We start from the raw sequence: 22,600 nt of genomic DNA on the forward strand, positions 1-22,600 counted from the left end.
AGGAGGTAAGATGGGGGGATGGAGAGGGGGACGAGGGGGAGAGGAAGGAAGGGGCTCAGTCTGGGAAGGCCTCCTGGGGGAGGTGAGCTCTCAGTAGGGCCTTGAAGGGAGGAAGAGAGCTTTATTATTATTATTATCATTATTATCAATCAACCAATCGTATTTATTGAGCGCTTACTGTGTGCAGAGCACTGTACCAAGCGCTTGCGAAGTCCAAGTTGGCAACATATAGAGCCAGTCCCTGCCCAACAGTGGGCTCACAGTCTAAAAGGGCTCACTGCCATCATTATTATTATTATTATTATCCTTCATTCGTGGTCCTTCTGGCTCTAACCCAGGGCTTAGAACAGTGCTTGGCACATAGTAAGCGCTTAACAAATGCCATTATTATTATTATTATCCTTCATCCGTGGTCCTTAGAAGAGGGCTGGGCACCGAGGGAGGGCGGAACAAGTGCCACGGTGCCGCCGATTGGGGCGGGCGGGCGGATGATGCGGCGCAGGCCGTCCCCCGGGGGGGGGGGGGGGGTGTCACGTGGGGCGGTCAGGTGACCCTCCCCCCCGCCGAGGGAGGGACGGAGAGGGAGAGAGGGAGAGAGTCCGGCCCGGCCCGGTTGCCCCTCCGGTCCCGCCATGTCCGGGCTGGTGCTGCTCTACTCCGGGGTCTCCGGGGCCTTCTGGGCCTGCCTGCTCATCGTCGGTGAGCTGGGGGGGGGGAGGGGGGGGACCGGGATATAACACACACCACCCCCCCCGGTAACCGGGGGGACGGGGCGGGACGGGGGGGGAGAGTCCGATTAACCGGCCCCGGGGAGGGGGGGGGGGAAGGGGGGGACGGGGGAGGGGGCGCCGATCCGGATAACCGGGCGGGGGGGGGGGAACGTGGATCCGGATAACCGGGCGGGGGGGGCGTGGATCCGGATAACCGGGGCGGGGGGAGGGGGCGTGGATCCGGGTAACCGGGACGGGGGAGGGGGCGCGGATCCGGATAACCGGGCCGGGGGGGGGAGGGGTCGTAGATCCGGATAACCGGGCGGGGGGGGAACGTGGATCCGGATAACCGGGGCAGGGGAGGGGGCGTAGATCCGGATAACCGGGGCGGGGGAGGGGGCGCGGATCCGGATAACCGGGCGGGGGGGGACGTGGATCCGGATAACCGGGGCGGGGGAGGGGGCGTAGATCCGGATAACCGGGACGGGGGAGGAGGGGTCGTAGATTCGGATAATCGGGATTGGGAGTGGGGGTGCGGATCCGGATAACCGGGCCGGGGGGAGGAGGGGGCGTAGATCCGGATAACCGGGACGGTGGAGGAGGGCGTAGATTCGGATAATCGGGATTGGGGGGGGGCGGATCCGGATAACCGGGCCGGGGGAGGAAGGGTCGTAGATCCGGATAACCGGGACGGGGGGAAGGGGGCGCGGATCCAGGTAACCGGGACGGGGTAGGGGGGTGAGTTCGGATAACCGGGCGCGGGGGGGGGGACGTAGATCCGGATAACCGGGCGGGGGGGGGACGTGGATCCGGATAACCGGGGCAGGGGAGGGGGCGTAGATCCGGATAACCGGGACGGGGGAGGGGGCGTGGATCCGGATAACCGGGCGGGGGGGGGGACGTGGATCCGGATAACCGGGGCGGGGGAGGGGGCGTAGATCCGGATAACCGGGACGGTGGAGGAGGGCGTAGATTCGGATAATCGGGATTGGGAGTGGGGGTGCGGATCCGGATGACCGGGCCGGGGGAGGAACGTGGATCCGGATAACCGGGGCGGGGGAGGGGGCGCGGATCCGGATAACCGGGCGCGGGGGGGACGTGGATCCGGATAACCGGGGCGGGGGAGGGGGCGCAGATCCGGATAACCGGGACGGGGGAGGAGGGCGTAGATTCGGATAATCGGGATTGGGAGTGGGGGTGCGGATCCGGATGACCGGGCCGGGGGAGGAAGGGTCGTAGATCCGGATAACCGGGACGGGGGGGAGGGGGCGCGGATCCAGGTAACCGGGACGGGGTAGGGGGGTGAGTTCGGATAACCGGGCCGGGGGAGGGGAAGGGGGCGCAGATCCGGATGGCCGGGGGGGGGGGGGGGGGGGGGGCTGCGGATTCGGTTAAATGGGCCCCGGGCGGGGCGACCGGGGGGGGGTAGATCTGGTTAACCGGGCCGGGAGAGGGGGTGCGGATTCGGTTAACCGGGCCCGTGGATGGGGGGGGGGGGGCAGATCCGGATAACCGGGACGGGGGAGGGGGCTGCAGCTCCGGCTCACCGGGCCTGGGGGGTGGGAGGCGGCAGATCCGGATAACCGGGACGGGGGAGGGCTGCTGGTCTGGTTGATCGGTCCGGGGGTGCGGCTATGATTACTCGGCCTGGGGAGGGGGTGCGGCTCTGATTATCCGGCCTGGAAGAGGGGGTGCCGGTCTGGTTATCCGGCCTGGAGGAGGGGGTGCCGGTCTGATTAACCGGCCTGGGGAAGGGGGTATGGGTCTGATTATCCAGCCTGGAGGAGGGGGTGCGGGTCTGATTAACCGGCCTGGAGGAGAGGGTGCGGGTCTGATTAACCGGCCTGGGGAAGGGGGTGCGGGTCTGATTAACCGGCCTGGGGAAGGGGGTGCGGGTCTGATTATCCGGCCTGGGGAAGGGGGTGCGGGTCTGATTAACCGGCCTGGGGGAGGTGGGGGGGGGGTTGCGGATCTGACTGTCCCGGCCGAATCGAGGTTGGGGAGGGGGTGGGCCGTGGGGGTCTGACCGAGTGGACTGGGAGAGCAGGGGCAGGGGTAGGGGTGCCAGAGGTCCCGGGAGCTGTCACCGCCCCCCAACCCAGGCCTGGCACTTTGGGTCCGGCGGGCACCCCGGACCTCTGACCAGGGGCCCCGGCCGTGAAGGGGCACCTGCCTGCCTGCTTGGATGGATGGAAGGGACGGGTGTCAGGCCTGGGCCACGCTGCCAGCCCCCGCGGACAGAGGGTGGCCGAGAGTTGCCCCACCAACCCGCATCGAACGACGAGGAGGCCCGAGATGGGCCTAACGCGGGGTCAGTTCGGGTCAGCGCTCAGCCTTCCAGCTCCGGGGCCCGAGCACCCTCCGAAACAAAGATGCTCCGGACTCCGGACCCTCGTCCTCTCCGCTGCTTTAGCTCCCGGTGGGCGGAGGAGGAGGGAGGCCCTGCACCCCCAAGTCTCTGGGCACAGGAGCAGAGTCGCCCCTCGGGATTTCAAATGACTAACGTCGGATGGGGGAATTTTTTTTTGCGGGGGTGACTGCCCCGCGAGGCCTTAGAGCCCCTCACCCCTTCTGTGTACCTGGTGACAAGGGGATTGATGTCAGGAGGTAGCATGATTGGCACCCAGATCCCCTGACTCCCACAGTCAGGGCCCTTCCCCGGTTGTTTCTGAGAGGAAGCATTCATTCATTCAATCGTATTTATTGAGCGCTTACTGTGTGCAGAGCACTGTACTAAGCGCTTGGGAAGTACAAGTTGGCAATGTAGAGAGACGGTCCCTACCCAACAACGGGCTCACAGTCTAAAAGGGGGAGACAGACAATAAAACAAAACAGGCAGAGGTTAGGCCCAGGGTGAGTCACCTGCTAGAGCCTGTTCTGGCTTCTAACCCCCTCTTCCTCCGCCATCCCATTCCCCGGCTTGGTTCCGGCTACTCCGCTAAGCGTCATGTCCCCTGCCCCCCTGCACCTCGACACCCCACTTGGGTGGAGAGGGACCCCCGAAAGACCAAGCAACCCCCTTTTCCTGTGTGAGCAGTGACTGGCTGCAGGAGGAAGTGGGGTGCGTGTTGTAACCCTGGAACGGCCCTGGTTCCCGTTTTTTGCAGCTGTGGGCCCTGGCCGGCTCTAAGCGCCTAGACTGTCCCCCCTTCAGGCTCACTGTGCTTCTTCCTCCATGCACCACCCTTCCCCCACCCCTTCGTTTCTGCCTCACCCCGTGCCTGCGCTGTGATGGGTGGGGTTGGAAGCGGAGAGCCCCCCTTCCCCTCATCTCTCAGTGTGTTGGGTAAACAGAGTCCCTCAACCCGGGGTGGTGTGCTCTCTCCCAGCCCAAGTAGCTCTAACCAGCGGGTCCCAGCTGAGCCGAGTCCCTTCCGCGACTCCCAAACAGTAAATAGCATTTTGGCCCCATCAGGACGGGGCTGAGGGCTGGGGAAGGGTGGTAGCGAGCCACGTCAGTGGGCCTTTCCAACATCAAGGTCACCTCTGCTTCCCGTTCCTTCGCTGGGACACGTCCTGGGTCGTCGCTCTGACCACCGGGGTAGATATGGACAGGCTAAATAACAATAATCATTAATAATAATTATGGCGTTAAACGCTTACTATGTGCCAGGCACTGTACTCAGCACTGGGGTGGATACGAGCAAATAATAATAATAATGGCATTTATTAAGCGCTTAATATGTGCAAATCGCTGGGGAGGTTACAACGTGATCAGGTTGTCCCACATGGGGTTCACAGTCTTAATCCCCATTTTACAGATGAGGTAACTGAGGCCCAGAGAAGTGAAGTGACTTGCCCAAAGTCACACAGCTGACAATTGGCGGAGCCGGGGTTTGAACCCATGACCTCTGACTCCAAAGCCCGGGCTCTTTTCCACTGAGCCACGCTGCTTCTCTGAGCAAATCAGGTGGGACACCCAGTCCCTGTCCCACGTGGGGCTCCCAGTCTCAATCCCCTTTTTACTGATGAGGGAACTGAGGCACAGAGAAATTAAGTGACTTGCCCAAGGTCACACAGCAGACAAGTGGCGGAGCCGGGATTAGAACTCATGACCTTCTGACTTTCAGGCCTGTGCTCTAGCTACTGTGCCATGCTGCTTCCCTTCTTAAAGGCTCTGTTGAACACGTGCCCCTAGACAAGGGTTTGACAGAGGGCTGGGGCAGAGCCCATTAGAGTGGAAGCTCCCTATGGGCTGGGAATGGGACACTTTTTCTTCCCCCTTTATTCCCAAGTGCCTAATGCTACTGTGCATTCTCCTCTCCCGGAACCCTGCTTGCCTCATTCATATTTATTGAGCGCTTACTGTGGGCAGAGCACTGTACCAAGCGCTTAGGAGAGTACAATAGAGCAATAAACAGACGCATTCCCTGCGCATAATGAGCTTATGGTCTAGACGGGGGAGACTGTAAGGGCGCTGTAGGCTGAGAATGTCTGTTATATTGTTGTGATGCGCTCTCCTAGCGCTTAGTACACTGTCCTGCTCTCAATAAATACGATTGAGGGTGTGCCCCTGTCTGCTGTTTTGTAGGGACCGTCTCTCTATGTTACAAACTTGTACTTCCCAAGCGCTTAGTACAGTGCTTTGCACACAGTAAGCGCTCAATAAATACGAATGAATGAATGAATCAAGTGGGTGCTCAATAAATAATACTCCTATTACTATTACTGTGGATTCAAGAGCCCAAACCCGATTGTTCCCAAGGGCAACCAGGAGGTCATGATAGGGCTGGGGGAAGGGGACTCCTGGTCGGCAGGAAGGGGTTTCCCTAGGGTCACACCGGTCTGTCTGTTGGCTCGGAGGTGGACTGGGTCCCCAAACTCCGAGCAGGAGTCCCGGTTCTTGTGGCCGCAGGGTCCTGGAATATGGCGGTGGGGGAGGGCCCAACCCTTTCCCGGATGGATGGGAGGGTGGTGCTTCCTTGGGTGACTTAAGGCCCTTTGGCAAGACCAAAAAAGAGGCAGCGTGGGGAGATTTGGCTGTCATCCTCTCTGGTCTCTCCTTCTTTTCTCCTTCCAACCCCCACCAATTCCCATATTCCTGTTAGCTCTCTGCCCTCCCCGCCATATACACACCCCTGGTGAGGTGGCCCAGTGTCAGGTTAAAGAAAGCTGGGAAAGCCCCCCGCTTTGAGTTTCTGCCTGAGGGGAGAGCTGCCCACAGAGGCTGGGGGGCGGCTCCCGGAGGGCAGGTCTGTCTGGCTGACAAGGAGTCCGGCGGGGTTGGACACACAGCAGCCCTGGCCACACCCATGCCGCTTGACCATGGGAATGTGGCCAGGAGGTGTTCATCCCACGGGCCCTCATGGTTAGGATCTGGGTGTGGCGTAGGGGGAAGGGATGGGGAGCCTCTCCGTCTAATTCCTTGATCTCTTCTCCCACCACACACACACCCCCGCTCTTGCCTTCCAGGGATCTGCTACACGATATTTGACCTGGGTTTCCGCTTCGATGTGGCATGGTAAGAGAGCAGGCAGAGCGAGAGAGCTGCATGACACCCCTAGAAATTCACCTCCCATCTCCACCGTCCCTGACCCCCCGCTTACCCCCTGCCCGTCAAGCCGCTCCTATACCAGGCAGCCGCCTCCCAGAGTCTGGGATGGAAGGAGAGAGGAGAGTGAAGGACAGTTGTAGCTATTGCCCCGGGTCTCAGAGCATTGACAGGGGAGGAGGAGGGTGAAGCATCAGTGACTTTGGGGAGGCCCAGGATCACCAACCAGTCATAGAAGTGTCCAGACTCCATCTCAGAGTTGGAGGCTTTGAGCAGGATGCCCCTCTTCCCCCCGCACACACACAGTCCCGGTTGCAACTTGGTTACCTTGCCACCCCTGAGGCGCCATCACGGCCCCCTTTTTCCTGCCCCCAGGTTCCTGACAGAGACTTCACCCTTCATGTGGTCTAATCTGGGCATCGGTCTGGCCATCTCCCTCTCTGTGGTTGGGGCTGCTTGGTAAGTGCGGAATTGGGCGGACTATCGCCGTGGGAATGCCGAACCTTGGCACTTCTGCCCGGCCTCTCCCCGCTTCCTTCAGGGAGAAAGGGAGGGGAGAGGACACGGCGGCCTGTTGAAGGGTTCGCGTGACCTGTAGCGGGCTTAATGTTGTGGTGCGGGGAGGGGGCTTCCCGTCCTCTCAGACTTTCTACTTCCGACCGCCTGAGTCAGGCCCCCTGGTGACCTGGCCGCATGGGGGTCTGAGTCACTAGGAAGCAGGGTGGCATGAGAGCCCTGCTCACCCGCTTCTGTTTCAGGGGCATCTACATCACCGGCTCCTCCATCATAGGGGGTGGGGTCAAGGCCCCCCGGATCAAGACCAAGAATCTGGTCAGGTGAGCGTTGGGCCTGAGGCGAGGCAGGCAGGCCCCTCTGCAGCTCCCCTGGGGGATTGAGATCTGGGTGGGGAAGATGCCGAGTCCCGTCCAGCTTTTCTCCCTCCTCTAAACCCAGCTGAATTTCCACAGAGCCTTCCTCGCCCTGCTACCGCTCTTTCCTGAGCTTGTGGCAGTGGGATCCCCCAAGTCCCATCCTCCTCTCTAGCTGCTGTCCCGTCACCTAATTGTGCCCAGGGCCCTCCCTGACCCGACGTCTTCCCCACAGCATCATTTTCTGCGAGGCTGTGGCCATCTACGGGATCATCATGGCTATCGTCATCAGCAACATGGCAGAGGTCTGTAGGGGGCCAAGGAGGTGGGCGGGGGGAGACCGAGTCCATCCCTGAGCCACGGGCTTCTTGTAATGCGGCTTTTAAAAATCCAGAGAGGGCAGAGAGAGTCTCTGGGGCAGCCGTGGGTGGCAGGGGCTAGAGGTCTCTCTACTCATCCTGCTGTGCTGTGTTGCAGCCCTTCAAAGCAACCACCCCAGAGACCATCGGAGAACGCAACTACCACGCCGGTAAAGGGAACGGTGGGCCAGGAGGGCAGGCTGGAGGGCCAGGAAAGCGGGCTGGTTGGCCCTGGGTTGGGGGAAGGGGAAGAGGCCGGGGCCTTGGGGAGCTCCTGCCCTCCTCCAACGCCCTGACACCCGGTCCCCTGCTCCCCCAGGTTACTCCATGTTTGGTGCTGGCCTCACCGTGGGGCTGTCAAACCTCTTCTGCGGGGTCTGTGTGGGCATCGTGGGCAGCGGGGCCGCCCTGGCCGACGCCCAGAATGCCAGCCTGTTCGTCAAGATTCTCATCGTGGAGATCTTTGGCAGTGCCATCGGCCTCTTCGGTGTCATCGTTGCCATCCTGCAGGTAATGGGCACCTTCCCTCCCGCCAGCCTGCCTACCCAGCTTTGGGGGTGGTCGGGGAAGTGCCCCGGGGTGGCCAATCAACCAATCAATCAATCAATCATATTTATTGAGCACTTACTATGTGCAGAGCACTGTACTAAGTGCTTGGGAAGTCCAAGTTGGCAACATATAGAGACAGTCCCTACCCAACAGTGGGCTCACAGTCTAAAAGGGGGAGACAGAGAACAAAACCAAACATACTAACAAAATAAAATAGAATAGAAATGTACAAGTAAAATAAATAGAGTAATAAATCCGTACAAACATATATACATATATACAGGTGCTGTGGGGAAGGGAAGGAGGCAAGATGGGGGAGATGGAGAGGGGGAGGAAGGAGGGAGCTCAGTCTGGGAAGGCCTCCTGGAGGAGGTGACCTCATCTGGAAAGCGGGGATGAAGACTGTGAGCCCCCCATAGGACAATCTGATCGCCTTGTATCACCAGCCAGCGCTTAGAACAGCGCTTTGCACATAGTAAATAAACACTAGTAAAATAGGAAATAAAGAAATAAATAAATACATTCAATAAATACGAATGAATGAATGAAATAATGAATAGTAAGAGCTTCATAAATGCCATCAAAAAAGAAAGAGGGACTTCTCACTGGGCCAGGGTGGAGCCCAGGCTGCCTATGGACAGAGGCGAGTTGGGGGGGCTGGGGTGGGGATTGGAGGGGTCTTTCCGGCCATACATCCATGGGGTCCTAGAACCCACCTCCCCCTCCAGACACTGCAGGGCCCTGAGCCTGTCCTGGGCAGAAGGAGAGTGGGGGACTCCTCCACCCACCATCCCTCTGGCCCGGGCTGGGGGACCTAAGGGGTCACGATCCCAAGAAAATGTTGATTCTTCTGGACGTGGAGTGGGGTGTAGGGCAGTGGTCCAGATGAGGAAGGCTATCCCTCCTCCTCCTCCTCTTCCTCGTCCCACTTTTTGCCTGGCACCCTGACCGTTCTTTCTCCAATGTGCTTCCTTTGCAGACCTCTTCAGTAAAAATGGGCGACTAGGTGTGGAGCGACCAGCAGGAGCGTACCTGCCCCAAAAGCCCGGGTGCCCTGTACATATTTATTTATGATTTCCTGGGGAGGGCTGGGCCCGGCTGACCCCAGCCCTCCGCATGGGAACCCGACTTCCTGGTGTATACAACCCGTGTCCCCCCCCCCTACCAGTTGCTACCCACCCCCTACAGAGGCACCACCTATGGCCGTGGTCCCCAGGGAGGGGTGGGGAAGGGAGGAGTTGGGGTGGGGGTGGGGTCTCTGCCTGCGTGTATGGAAGCCAGTGCCCCAGCCCTGATCTCAGTGTCTGTGAAATAAACTTGGTGTTTGTCCCGGGCTACCTGAACCGCCATCGCCCTCCTCCTCCTCTTTCCACGGGTCTGCCCAGGGGAACCCTGGCCTATTCCTCAGGCTCCCCTCCTTCTCCGCCTTTCTCCTGCTGTTGCTTTTTTTTTTAAGCGCTTCCTATGTGCCAGGCACTGTACTGTAAGCGCTGGGGTAGATACAAGATCATCAGTTTGGACACAGCCCAGGTCCCACGTGGGGCTCACAGTCTTCATCCCCATTTTACAGATGAGGGAACTGAGGCCCAGGGAAGTGACATGCCCAGGATCACACAGCAGACAAACGGCAGAGCTGGGATTAGAACCCAGGTCCTCTGACCCCCAGGCTCTTGCTCTTTCCACGGTGATTAGGACTGGGGCCTGGCCAGAAGCCAAGGGTAACTCTATGCCTACATGCCACCGCTTTCTTCCTATCCTCTCCACCCCAGGGAGCACTTGGCGAGCCCCCTTTCCTTCTCTTTCATTCCCTGCTGCACCAAATGGGTTTGTTTCTGCAGCCTAAAGTCTGCGGGCCACTGATCTCTTGCTACTGCTTTCCACGCTGAGAAGCAGCATGGCTCAGTGGAAAGAGCCCGGGCTTGGGAATCAGAGGTCATGGATTCAAATCCCAGCTCCGCCACTTGTCAGCTGTGTGACTTTGGGCAAGTCGCTTCACTTCTCTGGGCCTCAGTTCCCTCATCTGTAAAATGGGGATTAAGACTGTGAGCCCCCCGTGGGACGACTTAATCACCTTGAATCCTCCCCAGTGCTTAAAACAGTGCTTTGCACATAGTAGGCACTTAACAAATGCCATTATTATTATTATTATTATTACTGGGTGGGTTGGAGCCAGAGGAGACGTGACCGAGATCTTGGTGAGGGAATGTCTGACTGGTCATGGGCCTGATCATCCCTCTTCCTGTCAGCCAGACAACTGTATTTATCGAGTGCTTACTGTGTGCAGAACACTGTATTAAGCACTTGGGAGAGTACAATATTCATTCAATCATTTATTGAGCGCTTACTGTGTGCAGAGCACTGTACTAAGTGCTTGGGAAGTACAGGTTGGCAACATACAGAGACGGTCCCTACAATATAATAAGCGCTTAGAACAGTGCTTTGCACATAGTAAGCGCTTAACAAATGCCAACATTATTATTATTATTAATAAACGGACACATTCCCAGCCCACAATGAGCTTACAGTCTAGAAGTTTTCCCCTATAGTCTTCCTCTACTCCCATTGCCCGGCTGCCCTCGGTAGTAGTAATAGTATTTGTTAAGCGCTTAGTATGGGCAGAGCACTCCATTAAGCACTGAGAGGGGATACAGAAGTGGAGACTGGACATTGTCCCCGTCCTTCTACAGTACTTAGCATGATGCGCTCAAAGCCCCCATACCACACAAAAATCTAATGATTGAGGTGGTTGTTAAGCATTTGCTATGGGCCAGACACCACTAAGTGCTGGGGAAAATACCAGGTGATTAGGTCTGACACGGTCCCTGTCTCACAGGGGCCTCACGGTCCAAGGTGGAGGGAAAACAGGAATTCCAACCCCATTTTACATCTACCAATCACTAAAGCCGGCTCAGACTGGGCCCCAAAACGCACACCAAAGCAAGCCCTCGAATTTAGCCACTGGCCCACCCTCCACCCCTCATGGCAAGCTCCTTGCCTTTCTGTTCTGCTCCCCAGGGATCCTATCCCACCCTTTGCCCCTCTCAGATTGCCCAGTGTTGGTGAAAGCCCGGGCACTGACTTTCGCCCATTCGTCATTGACCAGACAGGCAGCCACCCCTACTCTTGCTGTGTGTGGATCATGTATCCCGTGAGAGCAAAGGAGCACTTGCTAAGGTATGAGAACCCCACTGTTCTTCCAACAAGGACTGTGCTGTGTCCCTCCTTTTTCTCTTGGTGCTAGTGGCATGAGGGGCAGAGGCAGCAATTTCTATTTATTGAGTGCTTACTGTACAAAGAGCACTGCACTAGGCACTTGGGAGAGTACAGTGCAATATTGTTGGTAGACAATGATAATAATGATGGTGATGATCATCACCATTGACCCCCGGCCCACATCATCCCCCGGGCCTGGAATGCCCTCCCTCTGCCCATCCGCCAAGCTAGCTCTCTTCCTCCCTTCAAGGCCCTGCTGAGAGCTCACCTCCTCCAGGAGGCCTTCCCAGACTGAGCCCCTTCCTTCCTCTCCCCCTCGTCCCCCTCCCCATCCCCCCCATCTTACCTCCTTCCCTTCCCCACAGCACCTGTATATATGTATATATGTTTGTACATATTTTTTACTCTATTTATTTTATTTGTACATATCTATTCTATTTATTTTATTTTGTTAGTATGTTTGGTTTTGTTCTCTGTCTCCCCCTTTTAGACTGTGAGCCCACTGTTGGGTAGGGACTGTCTCTATATGTTGCCAATTTGTACTTCCCAAGCGCTTAGTACAGTGCTCTGCACATAGTAAGCGCTCAATAAATACGATTGATGATGATGATGATGATGACCTGTATATATGTATACATGTTTGTACATATTACTCTATTTTATTTTACTTGTACATATTCATTCTATTTATTTTATTTTGTTAATATGTTTTGTTTTGTTGTCTGTCTCCCCCTTCCATCATCATCAATCGTATTTATTGAGCACTTACTGTGTGCAGAGCACTGTACTAAGCGCTTGGGAAGTACAAGTTGTTCTCTGTCTCCCCCTTCCAGACTGTGAGCCCGCTGTTGGGTAGGGACCGTCTCTACATGTCTAGAAGGGGGAGACAGACAACAAAACAAAACATAGTAACCAAATAAAATAGAATAAAAATGTACATTCATTCATTCAATCATATTTATTGAACGCATACTGGATGCAGAGCACTGGACTAAGCGCTTGGGAAGTCAAAGTCGGCAACATCTAGGGACGGTCCCTACCCAACAGTGGGCTCACAGTCTAGAAGGGGGACACAGACAACAAAACACAGTAACAAAATAGAATAAATATGCACGTTCATTCATTCATTCAATCGTATTTATTGAGCGCTTACTGTGTGCAGAGCACTGGACTAAGCGCTTGGGAAGTCCAAGTCGGCAACATCTAGAGACGGTCCCTACCCAACAGCAGGCTCACGGTCTAGTAGGGAGAGACAGACAACAAAACAAAACATAGTAATGAAATAAAATAAATAGAATAAATACGTACAAATAAAATAAATAAATAGAGTAATAAATACGTACAAGCATATATATATATATATATATATATTCGTTCATTCATTCATTGAATCGTATTTATTTTATTGAATATTGATTTTATTTCATTGAATCTTTTAGACTGTGAGCCCACTGCTGGGTAGGGACCGTCTCTATATGTCACCAACTTGTACTTCCCAAGCGCTTAGTACAGTGCTCTGCACGCAGTAAGCGCTCACTAAATACGATTGATGATGATGATGATTTATTGAGCGCTTACTGTGTGCAGAGCACTGGACTAAGCGCTGGGGAAGTCCAAGTCGGCAACATCTAGAGACGGTCCCTACCCGACAGCGGGCTCACAGTCGAGAAGGGGGAGACAGACAACAAAACAAAACATATTAGCAAAATAAAATAAATAGAATAAACATGTACAAATAAAATCAATCAATAAATAGAGTAATATATATGTATGTATATGTATATATGTATATATATATATATACACATATATGTATGTATATATATATATATATATGTATATATATATATATATACACACACACACAGGTGCTGTGGCTCCACGGAGCCACGCTGCTTCTCTAGTGAATGAATGATAATTATTATAATTAATAAAAATGACAACAGTACTTGTTAAGCGCTTACTGTGGCCTAAAGAAGGTCGAGAGGACGGCCGGAGGGGGGCGCGCGCGGGCGCGCATGCGCGTCGCGATCCGGGGCGAGCGCGGCCGGCACCGTGGCCTAAGGAGGGGCGAGAGAACGGACGGACTGCCGGACGGCCGGACGGCCGGAAGGGGGCGTGCGCGGGCGCGCATGCGCGTCGCGGTCCGGGGCGGGCGCGGCAGGCACCGTAGCCTAAGGAGGGGCGAGAGGCCGGACGGACTGCCGGACGGCCGGAGGGGGGCGCGCGCGGGCGGTCGGTCGGTCGGGGGCGCGCGGCGCGCTCCGGGGGGTGGGGAGGCGGCGCCGTGCACGCGCGTGCGCGCAGCCGTTGCCCCCCCGAGGCGCGGGAGCGGGGGGGAGGAGGAGGAGGAAGAAGAAGAAGAGGAAGAGGAAGAGGAGGAGGGGGCAGCGGCGCCCCCGCCCCCCCCCCCATCTGTCTGTCTGTGTCCGATGGCCCGCGTCGGGCGGCCCGGGGGCTGCTGACCGCCCGGCCCGGCCCGGCCCGGCCCGGCTCGGCTCGGCCCGGCTCGGCTCGGCCCGGCTGGTCCCGGCCGGGCCCGGGGCGGCCCGGGGCGGCGGCGCTGCCGTTGGCCATGGGGTCCCCGTCCCGCCCCGCCCCGGAGCCGCCCGCGGCCCCCGCCGCCGGAGGAGCCCCCGCCGCCGGACACCGACCCCCCCGCCGCCGGGGACCGACAGGCCGGTGAGGACCGGGGGGCGGCGGCCCTGCCCATCCCCCGCCACAGACCAAACCCTCCCCGCCCCCCCGCCCCCAACAGCCCCCTGGCCTTCTCTCCCCCTTCTCTGCCCCCCAGCAGCCCCCTCCCCTCCCCTCCCCTCCTCTCCCCTGCCCCCCAGCATCGCCCTCCCTCCCCCCTTCCCCATCAACCCCGTCCTCTCCCCCTCTCCTGCTTCCCCCAACAACGCCCTTCCCCTGCCCCCCAGCAGCCCCCTCCCCTTCCCCCCTCCCCCAACAGCCCCCCCAGTAGCCCTCTCCCCCTGCCCCCCAGTAGCCTTCTCCCCCTGCCCCCCAGCATCCCCCTCCCCTCCCCCACCAAGCCCCTCCTCTCCCCCCTCCTGCTCCCCCAACAGCCCCTGTCCTTCTCACAGCCCCCTCCTTTTCCCTCCCACCCACCCTGCCCCCCAACAGCCCCCTCCTTTTCCCTCCCACCCACCCTGCCCCCCAGCATCCCCTCGTCCCCCCTACCCCCATCAACCCCCTCCTCTCCCCCTCCCCCGCCCCCCTAGCAGCCCCCTCCCTTTCCCTCCCCCCCAGCCCTGCCCTCCAGCAGTCCCCAACTGCCCCCTGTCCTCCTCTTCCCCTCTCCCGCCCCCCAACTGCCCCCTGTCCTCCTCTCCCCGTCCCCTGCCCCCCCCGCAGCCCCCTCCCTTTCCCTCCCCCCCCAGCCCTGCCCCCCAGCAGCCCCCTCCCTTTCCCTCCCCGGTCCCTGCCCGCCAGCAGCCGCCTCCCCACACCGTCCCCTCGGTTGCCTGCAGAGCCCCCTCCCTCTCCCCAGCCCCCTACAAATGCTGCTAGCCCCTCCAGCATCCCAACCGTCCCCTTCTTCCTTGCTCCACATCCGTTTCCCCCTTTCCCTCAGCCCCCTTCAAAGCCCCTCTTCTCTCCTCCTCTCTCCCCCCTTCTCCCCGCGGCCTACTTCCCCTCCGGTCTGCATCCCTTCCGCCCCACCCACCCCTTCCCTTCTCCCCATCCCAACTTTCCTCCCATCCGTTCCCCCATCTTGTCCGTCCTCCCCTTCATCTCCCTCTCACCTCATTTCCTCTTTTCAACCCCGGTTACACCTCATCCGTCATGCCCACCTCTGTCATCTCCCTCACACCAGGACCCACTCTCCACCCGCCTCCACCCCCTGCCCATTTTCTCACCCTCCTCGTCTTCCTCATGCCCGCCCCCTCCCCACCACCAACCTGCTTTCCCAGCTCTTATCCTCATACCACCCCACCCCTTTGGCTTTGTTTCTCTCCGTCTTTTCCCCTCCCTCTCTAAGGCCCCCAACTCCCCAATCCCACCTCCCTTCCTTCCACTCAACCCTGCGGCCGGAATGGGATTCCAGTTGTCCTCTCACCATGGCTTCTCCCTTCACTTTCCCTGCCCTCCTTCCCTCCCCTCTTCCCTCCCCCAGGGATCAGGCTCTTGTATATGATGAGCCCGGTTCTACCATTGTTGTTATTCCAGAGCTGCCATGTGTCCCAGGCGCCTGGCTCTTCTTTCTGCTTTGCCGAGAGAGCAGGGCCCGGCACCTTGCCTCTCCTACCATCTTCTGATTCAGAATTTCTGGGGACCCGACTCCCACCCCCCTTTGAGCATCAGGGAGCCGGGTGGGGGTTCCTGAGGAGTGACACTGTAGTCTGGAGTCCAGGCCAGTTTCTGGTCATTTTACCGATAGCTTTGTTCTTCCCTGCCCCGGCGGAAGACAGGGTGTGAGGGTGGCCTGACGTGTTGCGCGAGGGGTATATGTATAGCTTCTTCCAGGCCAGAACTGACTTCCAAGACCCCCATCTCGGGCTAGCGGGCGGCATTTCGCCCCAGTCTTGTCAGCTGCATGGCTAAGTGCAGTGCAGTTGCCAGTGAGCCCTGGCAACAGTGTTCAATCTGCTGAGAGGCACGGAAGGTGGGGCTGCCAGCTCTAAGGGAACAGGAGGGCAGCTGAGCACAAGCCCGCCTTCCCTTCTCCCTTCCCCTGCTCCCAGACTAGGGTGGAGAAGTGAAGTGGAGACCCTCCCTAGGCAGGATTCGGTTCCCCTTCCCCAGAGCTAAGGGCTCCCCGGTACATCCTCCCCACCCAACCCTGACCTCTCCATCTTTTTCAAATTCTTTCCTTTCGGCTGATGAGCAGTGGCTGGCAACTCCTCCCCGCCCATCAGGGAGGTGCTCGCCTGAGCTCCGGCCCGTCTGAAGTTGGCAGAGGGGCCCGAGAGGTTTCTCGTCCGGGGAGAGGGCGGGGGGGCAGGACCGGGTCCAGGGCCACTGCGGGCAGCTCCTGCAGGAGAGAACTGACCGGGCTGGCAAGTACCGAGGAAGAGAGCATGACACCCCGCTCCTGAGAAGTGTGACACCCTTGCCCGGTGACCGACAAGTCACTTAACTTCTCCGTGCCTCATCTATAAAGTGGGGGTTAAGACAGTGAGCCCTGGGTGGGACGTTGGCAGTGTCCAACCCGATTACCTTGAATCTACCCTAGTGCTTACTCTAATGCCCGGCACATGGTAGACATTAAAGAAATACCTGCCCCCCCGCCAAAAAAAGTCAGCTCCGAGCCTGGAAACCCTCTCCTACCAGCAGCACCCAGGACTCTGACTTCTGTCTACTGCCTGGGCCCCAGCCCCCTGCTGCCTAACCCAGCGCTTAGTACAGTGCCTGTCACATAGAGAAGCAGTGTGGCTCAGTGAAAAGAGCCCAGTCTTGGGAGTCAGAGGTCATGGGTTCTAATCCCGGCTCTGCCACTTATCAGTTGTGTGACTTTGGGCAAGTCACTTCACTTCTCTGGACCTCAGAGAATGGAGAATCCCCGTGTGTAAAATGGGGATTAAGACTGTGAGCCCCATGAGGGACAACCTGATTACCTTGTATCTTCCCCAGTGCTTAGAACAGTGCTTGGCACATAGCGCTTACATGCGAAAATTATCATTATCATAGTCAGTGTTTAACAAGTACCATTGTTATTATCATTATTATCAACCTGCCCTCCTCGAATCCCTGAAAAGGGCATTTTGGGTTTCTTCTTTTACTCTGCGCTTCCCAGGCCCTCCCCGGCCTCGCCGAGAGCCTGTCCCGGGAGCCGTGGGGTCGGACTCAGGTCCACTCGTCCTCTTTCGCTCCAAGGTGGAGGCCCTAAGCGGGCAGGTGTGTCTGTGGGACCGCCACCGCCGCTGCCCTGGCTGGCCCGGGGCCCCCCGACGGCACGCTGAGGCGGGCAGCCGGAAGATGAGCAGGCTGCTGCTGGGCGGGACCCTGGAGCGGATCTGCAAAGCCGTACTGCTGCTCTGCCTGCTGCACTTCCTCATCGCCGTCATCCTCTACTTCGACGTCTACGCCCAACACCTGGATTTCTTCAGCCGGTTCGGCACCCGCGGCTCGACCGCCCGCCCCCACCCCGGTGCCAACTGCTCCCGACCCAACGGCACCGCCCCCAGCCCCGGGACCCCCGAGTCGCCCAGCAGCCGGCCCGACGCCAACCGTTCCGTCACCTCCCTGCCCCTGCCGCCTTGCCCCGAGATGCCGCCTGGACTGGGTGAGACCCAGCACCGCCCCCTGAGCGAAGGCAGGGGCCCTCGGCCTTGGGCGCCTCCTCCCCGGTCCTCCCTGTTCCTCTGGCCTGATATGCAAAGGGAGGTGGGGACTGGGAAGCCAGCGAGGAGGTGGGAAAAGGGTGCCTTGGGACCACTCACCCCTTCCACTGGGCCAGGCTGCAGTGTGTCGCCTCCCCCCCCCCCCACCCAAGGCCTTTGGCCAACCCCCAACTCGGCCGATGAGACTTTCAGTAAGATGTTTCTTGAGGGCATTGCCCGCCTCAGTAACCCGGCTAAGCGGACCGAAGTGCCGAGGGGGATGGAGGATGGGGAGACCCAGAATATCCCCCGCTTCAGTGGAGACTCCCTGCGCAGTCCTTCGTCCCCAAAGGGTGACCCAGGCCTCTGGCCCTACCCCGTGGAGATCGGCTGGGGGGAAATCTCCCCGTGGAACTCATTACTGGAGAGAGCAGGGAGAGCGGGTAGTAGTTGGGGTGGGCAAGGAGAAAGGACCGGCCTGGGACTGTGACCCTCCCGGAGAATCTGGGCCTGGACCGATCGGGTCAGTCCCCTCGTGCCTCTGCCCAGCATCGCCTCACTCTATCCCTGCAGTGGGCCGGCTGCTGATCGAGTTTAGTTCTCCCATGCCAATGGAGCGGGTGCAGCGTGAGAACCCAGGGGTCACGGCGGGGGGCCGGTACGCCCCCCCGGACTGCGCCCCCCCACCAGACGGTGGCCATCATCATCCCGTTCCGCCACCGCGAGCATCACCTGCGCTACTGGCTTCACTACCTACACCCCATCTTGCGTCGGCAACGGCTTCGCTACGGCATCTATGTCATCAATCAGGTGTGCAGAGGCGGGTGGCGGGACCGGGCCGATCAAACAAGGTATTTAGCGAGCACTCCGTGGGGGCAGAGCATTGTACTGAGCCACCTGGGAGAGTGCGGGAATCAGGAGACACGATCCCTGCCCTAGGGGAGTTTAGACTTCACTCAATCATATTCGTTGAGCGCTTACTATGTGCAGAGCACCGTATTAAGCGTATGGGAGAGCACACTATAGTCCTGCCCACAATGAGCTTACAGACCAGAGGGTGAATAAGTGAATTACGGGTATGTACGTAAGTCCTGTGGGGCTGGCGGGGGGATGAAGAAAGGGAGCGAGTCAAGGTGACACAAAAGGGAATGGGAGAAAAAGAAGAGAAAAAGTGAGAGAAAAGGAAAAGAAGACTTAGGGAAGGCTTCTGGGAGGAGATGTGCCTTCAGTAAGGCCTGAAGTTGGGGGGAGTAACTGTCGGGTATGAAGAGGGAGGGCGTTCCAGGTTAGAAGCAAGTCGTGGGCGAGAGGTCAGCGGTGAGGTTAAACGAGATGGAGGTTCTGTGAGTAGGATTAGAGAAGCAAAATGTGCAGGCTGGGTTTTAGTAGGAGAGTAATGAGGTTTGATAAGAGGGGGTAAAGTGATTGAGTGCTAGTGGGGAGACAGAAACTATAACACTATACAAGCAGGAAAGAGCAACAGGATTTAATGATATAAACATGAGTGATAGTGAGGGAAATGTGGAGAGAGGAATGAGCACTCAGGTGTTTAGGGAATGAGGAAACGCCAAAGTGGCAGTTCACGGTGGGGATGAGATAAGGAGGGAAGGGGAGAGCTTAATCGGGGAAGGCATCCTGGAGATGGGATTATAAAAGGGCCTTGAAGATGGAGAGAATAGTGGCCTGCCCGGTGTGAAGGAGGAGGGCTTGAGCCCAAGGTCGTTACATGATAAGACGAGATCAAGGCCCAGTGAGAAGGTTGTGGCCAGCAGGGTTTGCGGCCCAATAGACAGGGTGAGCGGTTGCGGGGGTGGCTCAGAGGCCCGGGGAGGAGGGAGGACCCTGGTTTTCCCCAGGTGGGAGGAAGGGAAGGTTGTGGGGAAACCCCCGCCTGACCCTGTGTCTCCCGCAGCATGGAGAAGATACCTTTAACCGGGCCAAGCTGCTGAATGTGGGCTTCCTGGAGGCGCTGAAAGAAGACGGCGAATACAACTGCTTCATCTTCAGTGATGTGGACCTGGTGCCCATGGACGACCGCAACCTGTACCGCTGCTCCGAGCAGCCCCGCCATTTCGCCATCGCCATGGACAAGTTTGGTTTCCGGTGTGTGACGTCCGGGGACCCCCAGGATCCCCCTCGCTCCTCTTCCTCCCCTCCCGACCCCTCACTCTCGGGGCCCAGGGCCAGCCTCTGGCCCCTCTGCTCCCAGCAACCCGAGCAGAGGACAGACTGTGGCATGGGTACGGTGAGGGTATGGAAGTTGACGGGGGCGGTGGGGCGAAGGGAGGCGGGCGGGGGGGAAGGGGAGGCCTGGGTGCGAGTCTGCAGTTCGTGCTCGACCAGCTGACCCTGGCCGGGGTTTGGTCCTTCCAGGCTCCCCTACTCCGGCTACTTTGGAGGAGTCTCAGGCCTGAGCAAGTCCCAGTTTCTGAAGATCAATGGCTTCCCTAATGAGTACTGGGGCTGGGGGGGCGAGGACGATGACATCTTCAATCGGTGAGGCGGGGCCGGGGGGTGCTGAGGGGCCACGGGGCCCGGGGTGGGCTGGGGGGTTCACCGCCTAAGGCCCTGGGGAGGGGGCTAGTTCCGGTATTGCTAAGGAAGGGTGCCCAGGACAGACCTCCAGGTGGGCCAGGGCCAGCGTGGGGATTAGCGGGTCCGGTTCCATCTCTGCGGAGAAGCGAGGAGGGGTGGCATCGAGGCCGGACCACCCACTGTGCAGGCAGGGCTCTCCGGAATGCCAGAGTCCAGGGCCGGGCCAGTCCCTGCCCCGGCCTCACCCCGGCATTGTCATCTCTCTGGCTCTGTCTTTCTGTCTGTCTGTTTTTTGTCTGTGGTTCTGTCCCTGGTTCTGCCCCTGCCTTATCTCGCCCTCAGGATCTCCCTGTCGGGAATGAAAGTCTCCCGTCCGGATAGCCGGATTGGCCGCTACCGAATGATCAAGCATGAGCGGGACAAGCACAATGAGCCCAACCCCCAAAGGTGAACCCTCCTCCCAACCCCCCGACTCCCACTGGCCACCCCAGTCTTGTCCCCTTCCAGACCCTGCAAAAATCTCAGGAAGGAACCGCTGGTGATCAGTTGATCATTTGTATTGCGCGTTTACCGTGTGCAGAGTTGTAAGCACTTGGGAGAGTACAGTATAACAAGAGTTGGTAGACACATTTCCTCCCCACAGTGAGCTTACAGTCTAGATAGGTGGCATCAGGTTTGGGCTGCCCCCCGGCCCCTCACGGCTCCCCCGAACCCAGGGGGGACCCTCTGGGTCTGACAGCCTGCCTCGTCGCCCCGCTCCACACTGCCCAGGTTCACCAAGATCCAGAACACAAAGCTGACGATGAAGCGGGATGGCATCGCTTCGGTGCAGTACCGGGTGCTGGAGGTGGCGCGGTGCCCGTTGTATACCAACATCACCGTGGACATCGGCAAGGCTCCCCCCCGGCCGGCCCGCGGCTAGCTCCTCCGCGCCTTGGACGGACCGTTGCCTGAGCCGGCCCCTCCCGGCCGGTGCTCGTGCCACGGGGCTGCCGGTGGACCCCCTCGCCCACCCCCTCCGCGCCTTTCTGCATGGCACAGGGCAAGGGGGCAGGCCTCGGCCCAGGGCCTGGGGCGCTCCGCAGCAGACCGGGAGTCGGGCCGTGGAGTAACTGCCCCACCGGGGGTGGGAGCCCGCTCCCAGCCTGCCCCTCTGGTGGGGGCAGCCCCCCACTCTTCTCCTTTCCCCTTTTCTACAGACTCGAGACTGTGCCAGTTAGCGTCTGTCTGAGGTCTTGGCCCTGTTTCTCAGCTGCTCGCTACAGGGCCCTGCTCCCACCTGCCTCCCCCAGCTCCTGCCCTTCTGCCCCAGGCCTCCCTTCCGACTTCCTCCAGGTGTCCCTCGCTAATCCGAGTTTTCCAAGTCATCGAGAGCTGTGGGGCTGGATCCCTTCCATTCTGGTGCTCCTCTCCCTCCCTGCAGTCCAAGGGGAGATCAGCTCCCCTCTGCTCCCACCCAGCCAACCTCTGTACCCCACCCCTCCCAGGAATTGACCCTCCTTTAGTTTTGAGTCTATGGACAGGTCCTGGCCCCAGGACTCCTCTCCCCTCAAAGGTGGAGGAAGAGGAGGAGGAGGATGGCTGTTTATTATTTAACGGGCTGGTGGGCTTTATGGCATTTGCAGGTGTTTAAAGCACCATCTTCCCTGATCCGAGGGAGTCCCTAAAGCACAGAGGTTTATCCCCGCCTCAGCCAGGCCCAGGCCCACGGGGCTCTTTTCCCCTCCTCTGTTTCCCATTCCTGCCCTCCTGCCTGCCCATTACTCCCCAGGAGCTTCATCCGCCCCATCCTGCCCTGCCCCACAAAGCCGAGCTTTCCTCCGCCTCACCTTCCGAGGGAGCGTTCGCTCCCGTTAGAGCAGGAGCCTGGGAGCCAGGGTTTCTGGATAATCTTCTCAGCCCCACCACTGCCTCGCTGTGTGGCCTTGGGCAAGTCACTTCACCTCTCTGTGCCTCAGTTTCCCCACCTATAGAGCCGGGAGAACCCCCCGGCTCCCTCTGGGGTGGGAGGGCCCCCCCACCCCATCAGCATGCAACCTGAGAAAGGAACGGGTGACCGGCGCATCATACCAGGGGGGATTCCCTCCCCTCTCCTCCTGCGGGAGTCTTTCTCATCATACGGTAGCCAGAGGAAGGAGGTGGGGCAGGAGTGGATGGGGTCTGCAGCTGCCTCTCCTGGATGTAGGCTGGCCCCGTCCTGGTATGATTTGGGGCTGGGGGTTGTTTTCATTTCCTGGGGACCAAGGGTGGATTTTGCATGGGGGCGGGGGGGAGAGGGAAAGGGTCAGGGCTTCTTGAGTCCCAGCTCTCTGTACCTTGCCCAGCAAGGGCAGGGAGTTCGGAGGGGCTGGGGTCTCTGCCTGAAGGCAGCAGTTTGCCCCCTGGCACCAGGTAAGCCTGCTCAGTCTGCGCTCGGGATCTTTGTATATTGCACAGGAACTTGTGTGGATGCTTTAGTAAAAAACGTGAATGGAGCCCACCCTGCCTGTCAATGGGGTGGGAAAGGGGGGCTTCCGGGTGGGTGGGGAATGGTGGGATGAGAAGGTGGGGTGGGGCAGGTCAAGGAAAGTCTCCTCCCCCCAACCCCAAGCTGGTCCTCCCCCAC

At 59.0% G+C, this 22,600-nt stretch overlaps 2 protein-coding genes across 2 annotated transcripts; both read left to right on the plus strand.

Annotated features, from left to right (window-relative positions):
• Nucleotides 1–569: 569 nt before the first annotated feature.
• Nucleotides 570–9,321, plus strand: ATP6V0B (ATPase H+ transporting V0 subunit b). The gene is made up of 8 exons (XM_038760641.1): nt 570–699; nt 6,123–6,171; nt 6,577–6,660; nt 6,960–7,037; nt 7,306–7,375; nt 7,548–7,599; nt 7,749–7,939; nt 8,958–9,321. The coding sequence occupies exons 1-8, from the start codon at nt 633–635 to the stop codon at nt 8,982–8,984; spliced, it is 618 nt and encodes a 205-aa protein (XP_038616569.1). The 5' UTR covers nt 570–632; the 3' UTR covers nt 8,985–9,321.
• Nucleotides 9,322–13,822: 4,501 nt separating this feature from the next.
• Nucleotides 13,823–22,474, plus strand: B4GALT2 (beta-1,4-galactosyltransferase 2). The gene is given in 8 exon segments (XM_038760546.1): nt 13,823–13,873; nt 17,015–17,423; nt 18,034–18,146; nt 18,148–18,270; nt 19,373–19,563; nt 19,834–19,956; nt 20,338–20,442; nt 20,767–22,474. Coding segments are annotated over 7 exon segments (1,113 nt in total). The 5' UTR covers nt 13,823–13,873; nt 17,015–17,116; the 3' UTR covers nt 20,918–22,474.
• The last annotated feature ends 126 nt before the right edge of the window (nt 22,475–22,600 follow it).

The sequence above is a fragment of the Tachyglossus aculeatus genome, chromosome 18 (assembly GCF_015852505.1).
Source record: "Tachyglossus aculeatus isolate mTacAcu1 chromosome 18, mTacAcu1.pri, whole genome shotgun sequence".
In the NCBI taxonomy this organism is placed as follows: Eukaryota; Metazoa; Chordata; class Mammalia; order Monotremata; family Tachyglossidae; genus Tachyglossus; species Tachyglossus aculeatus.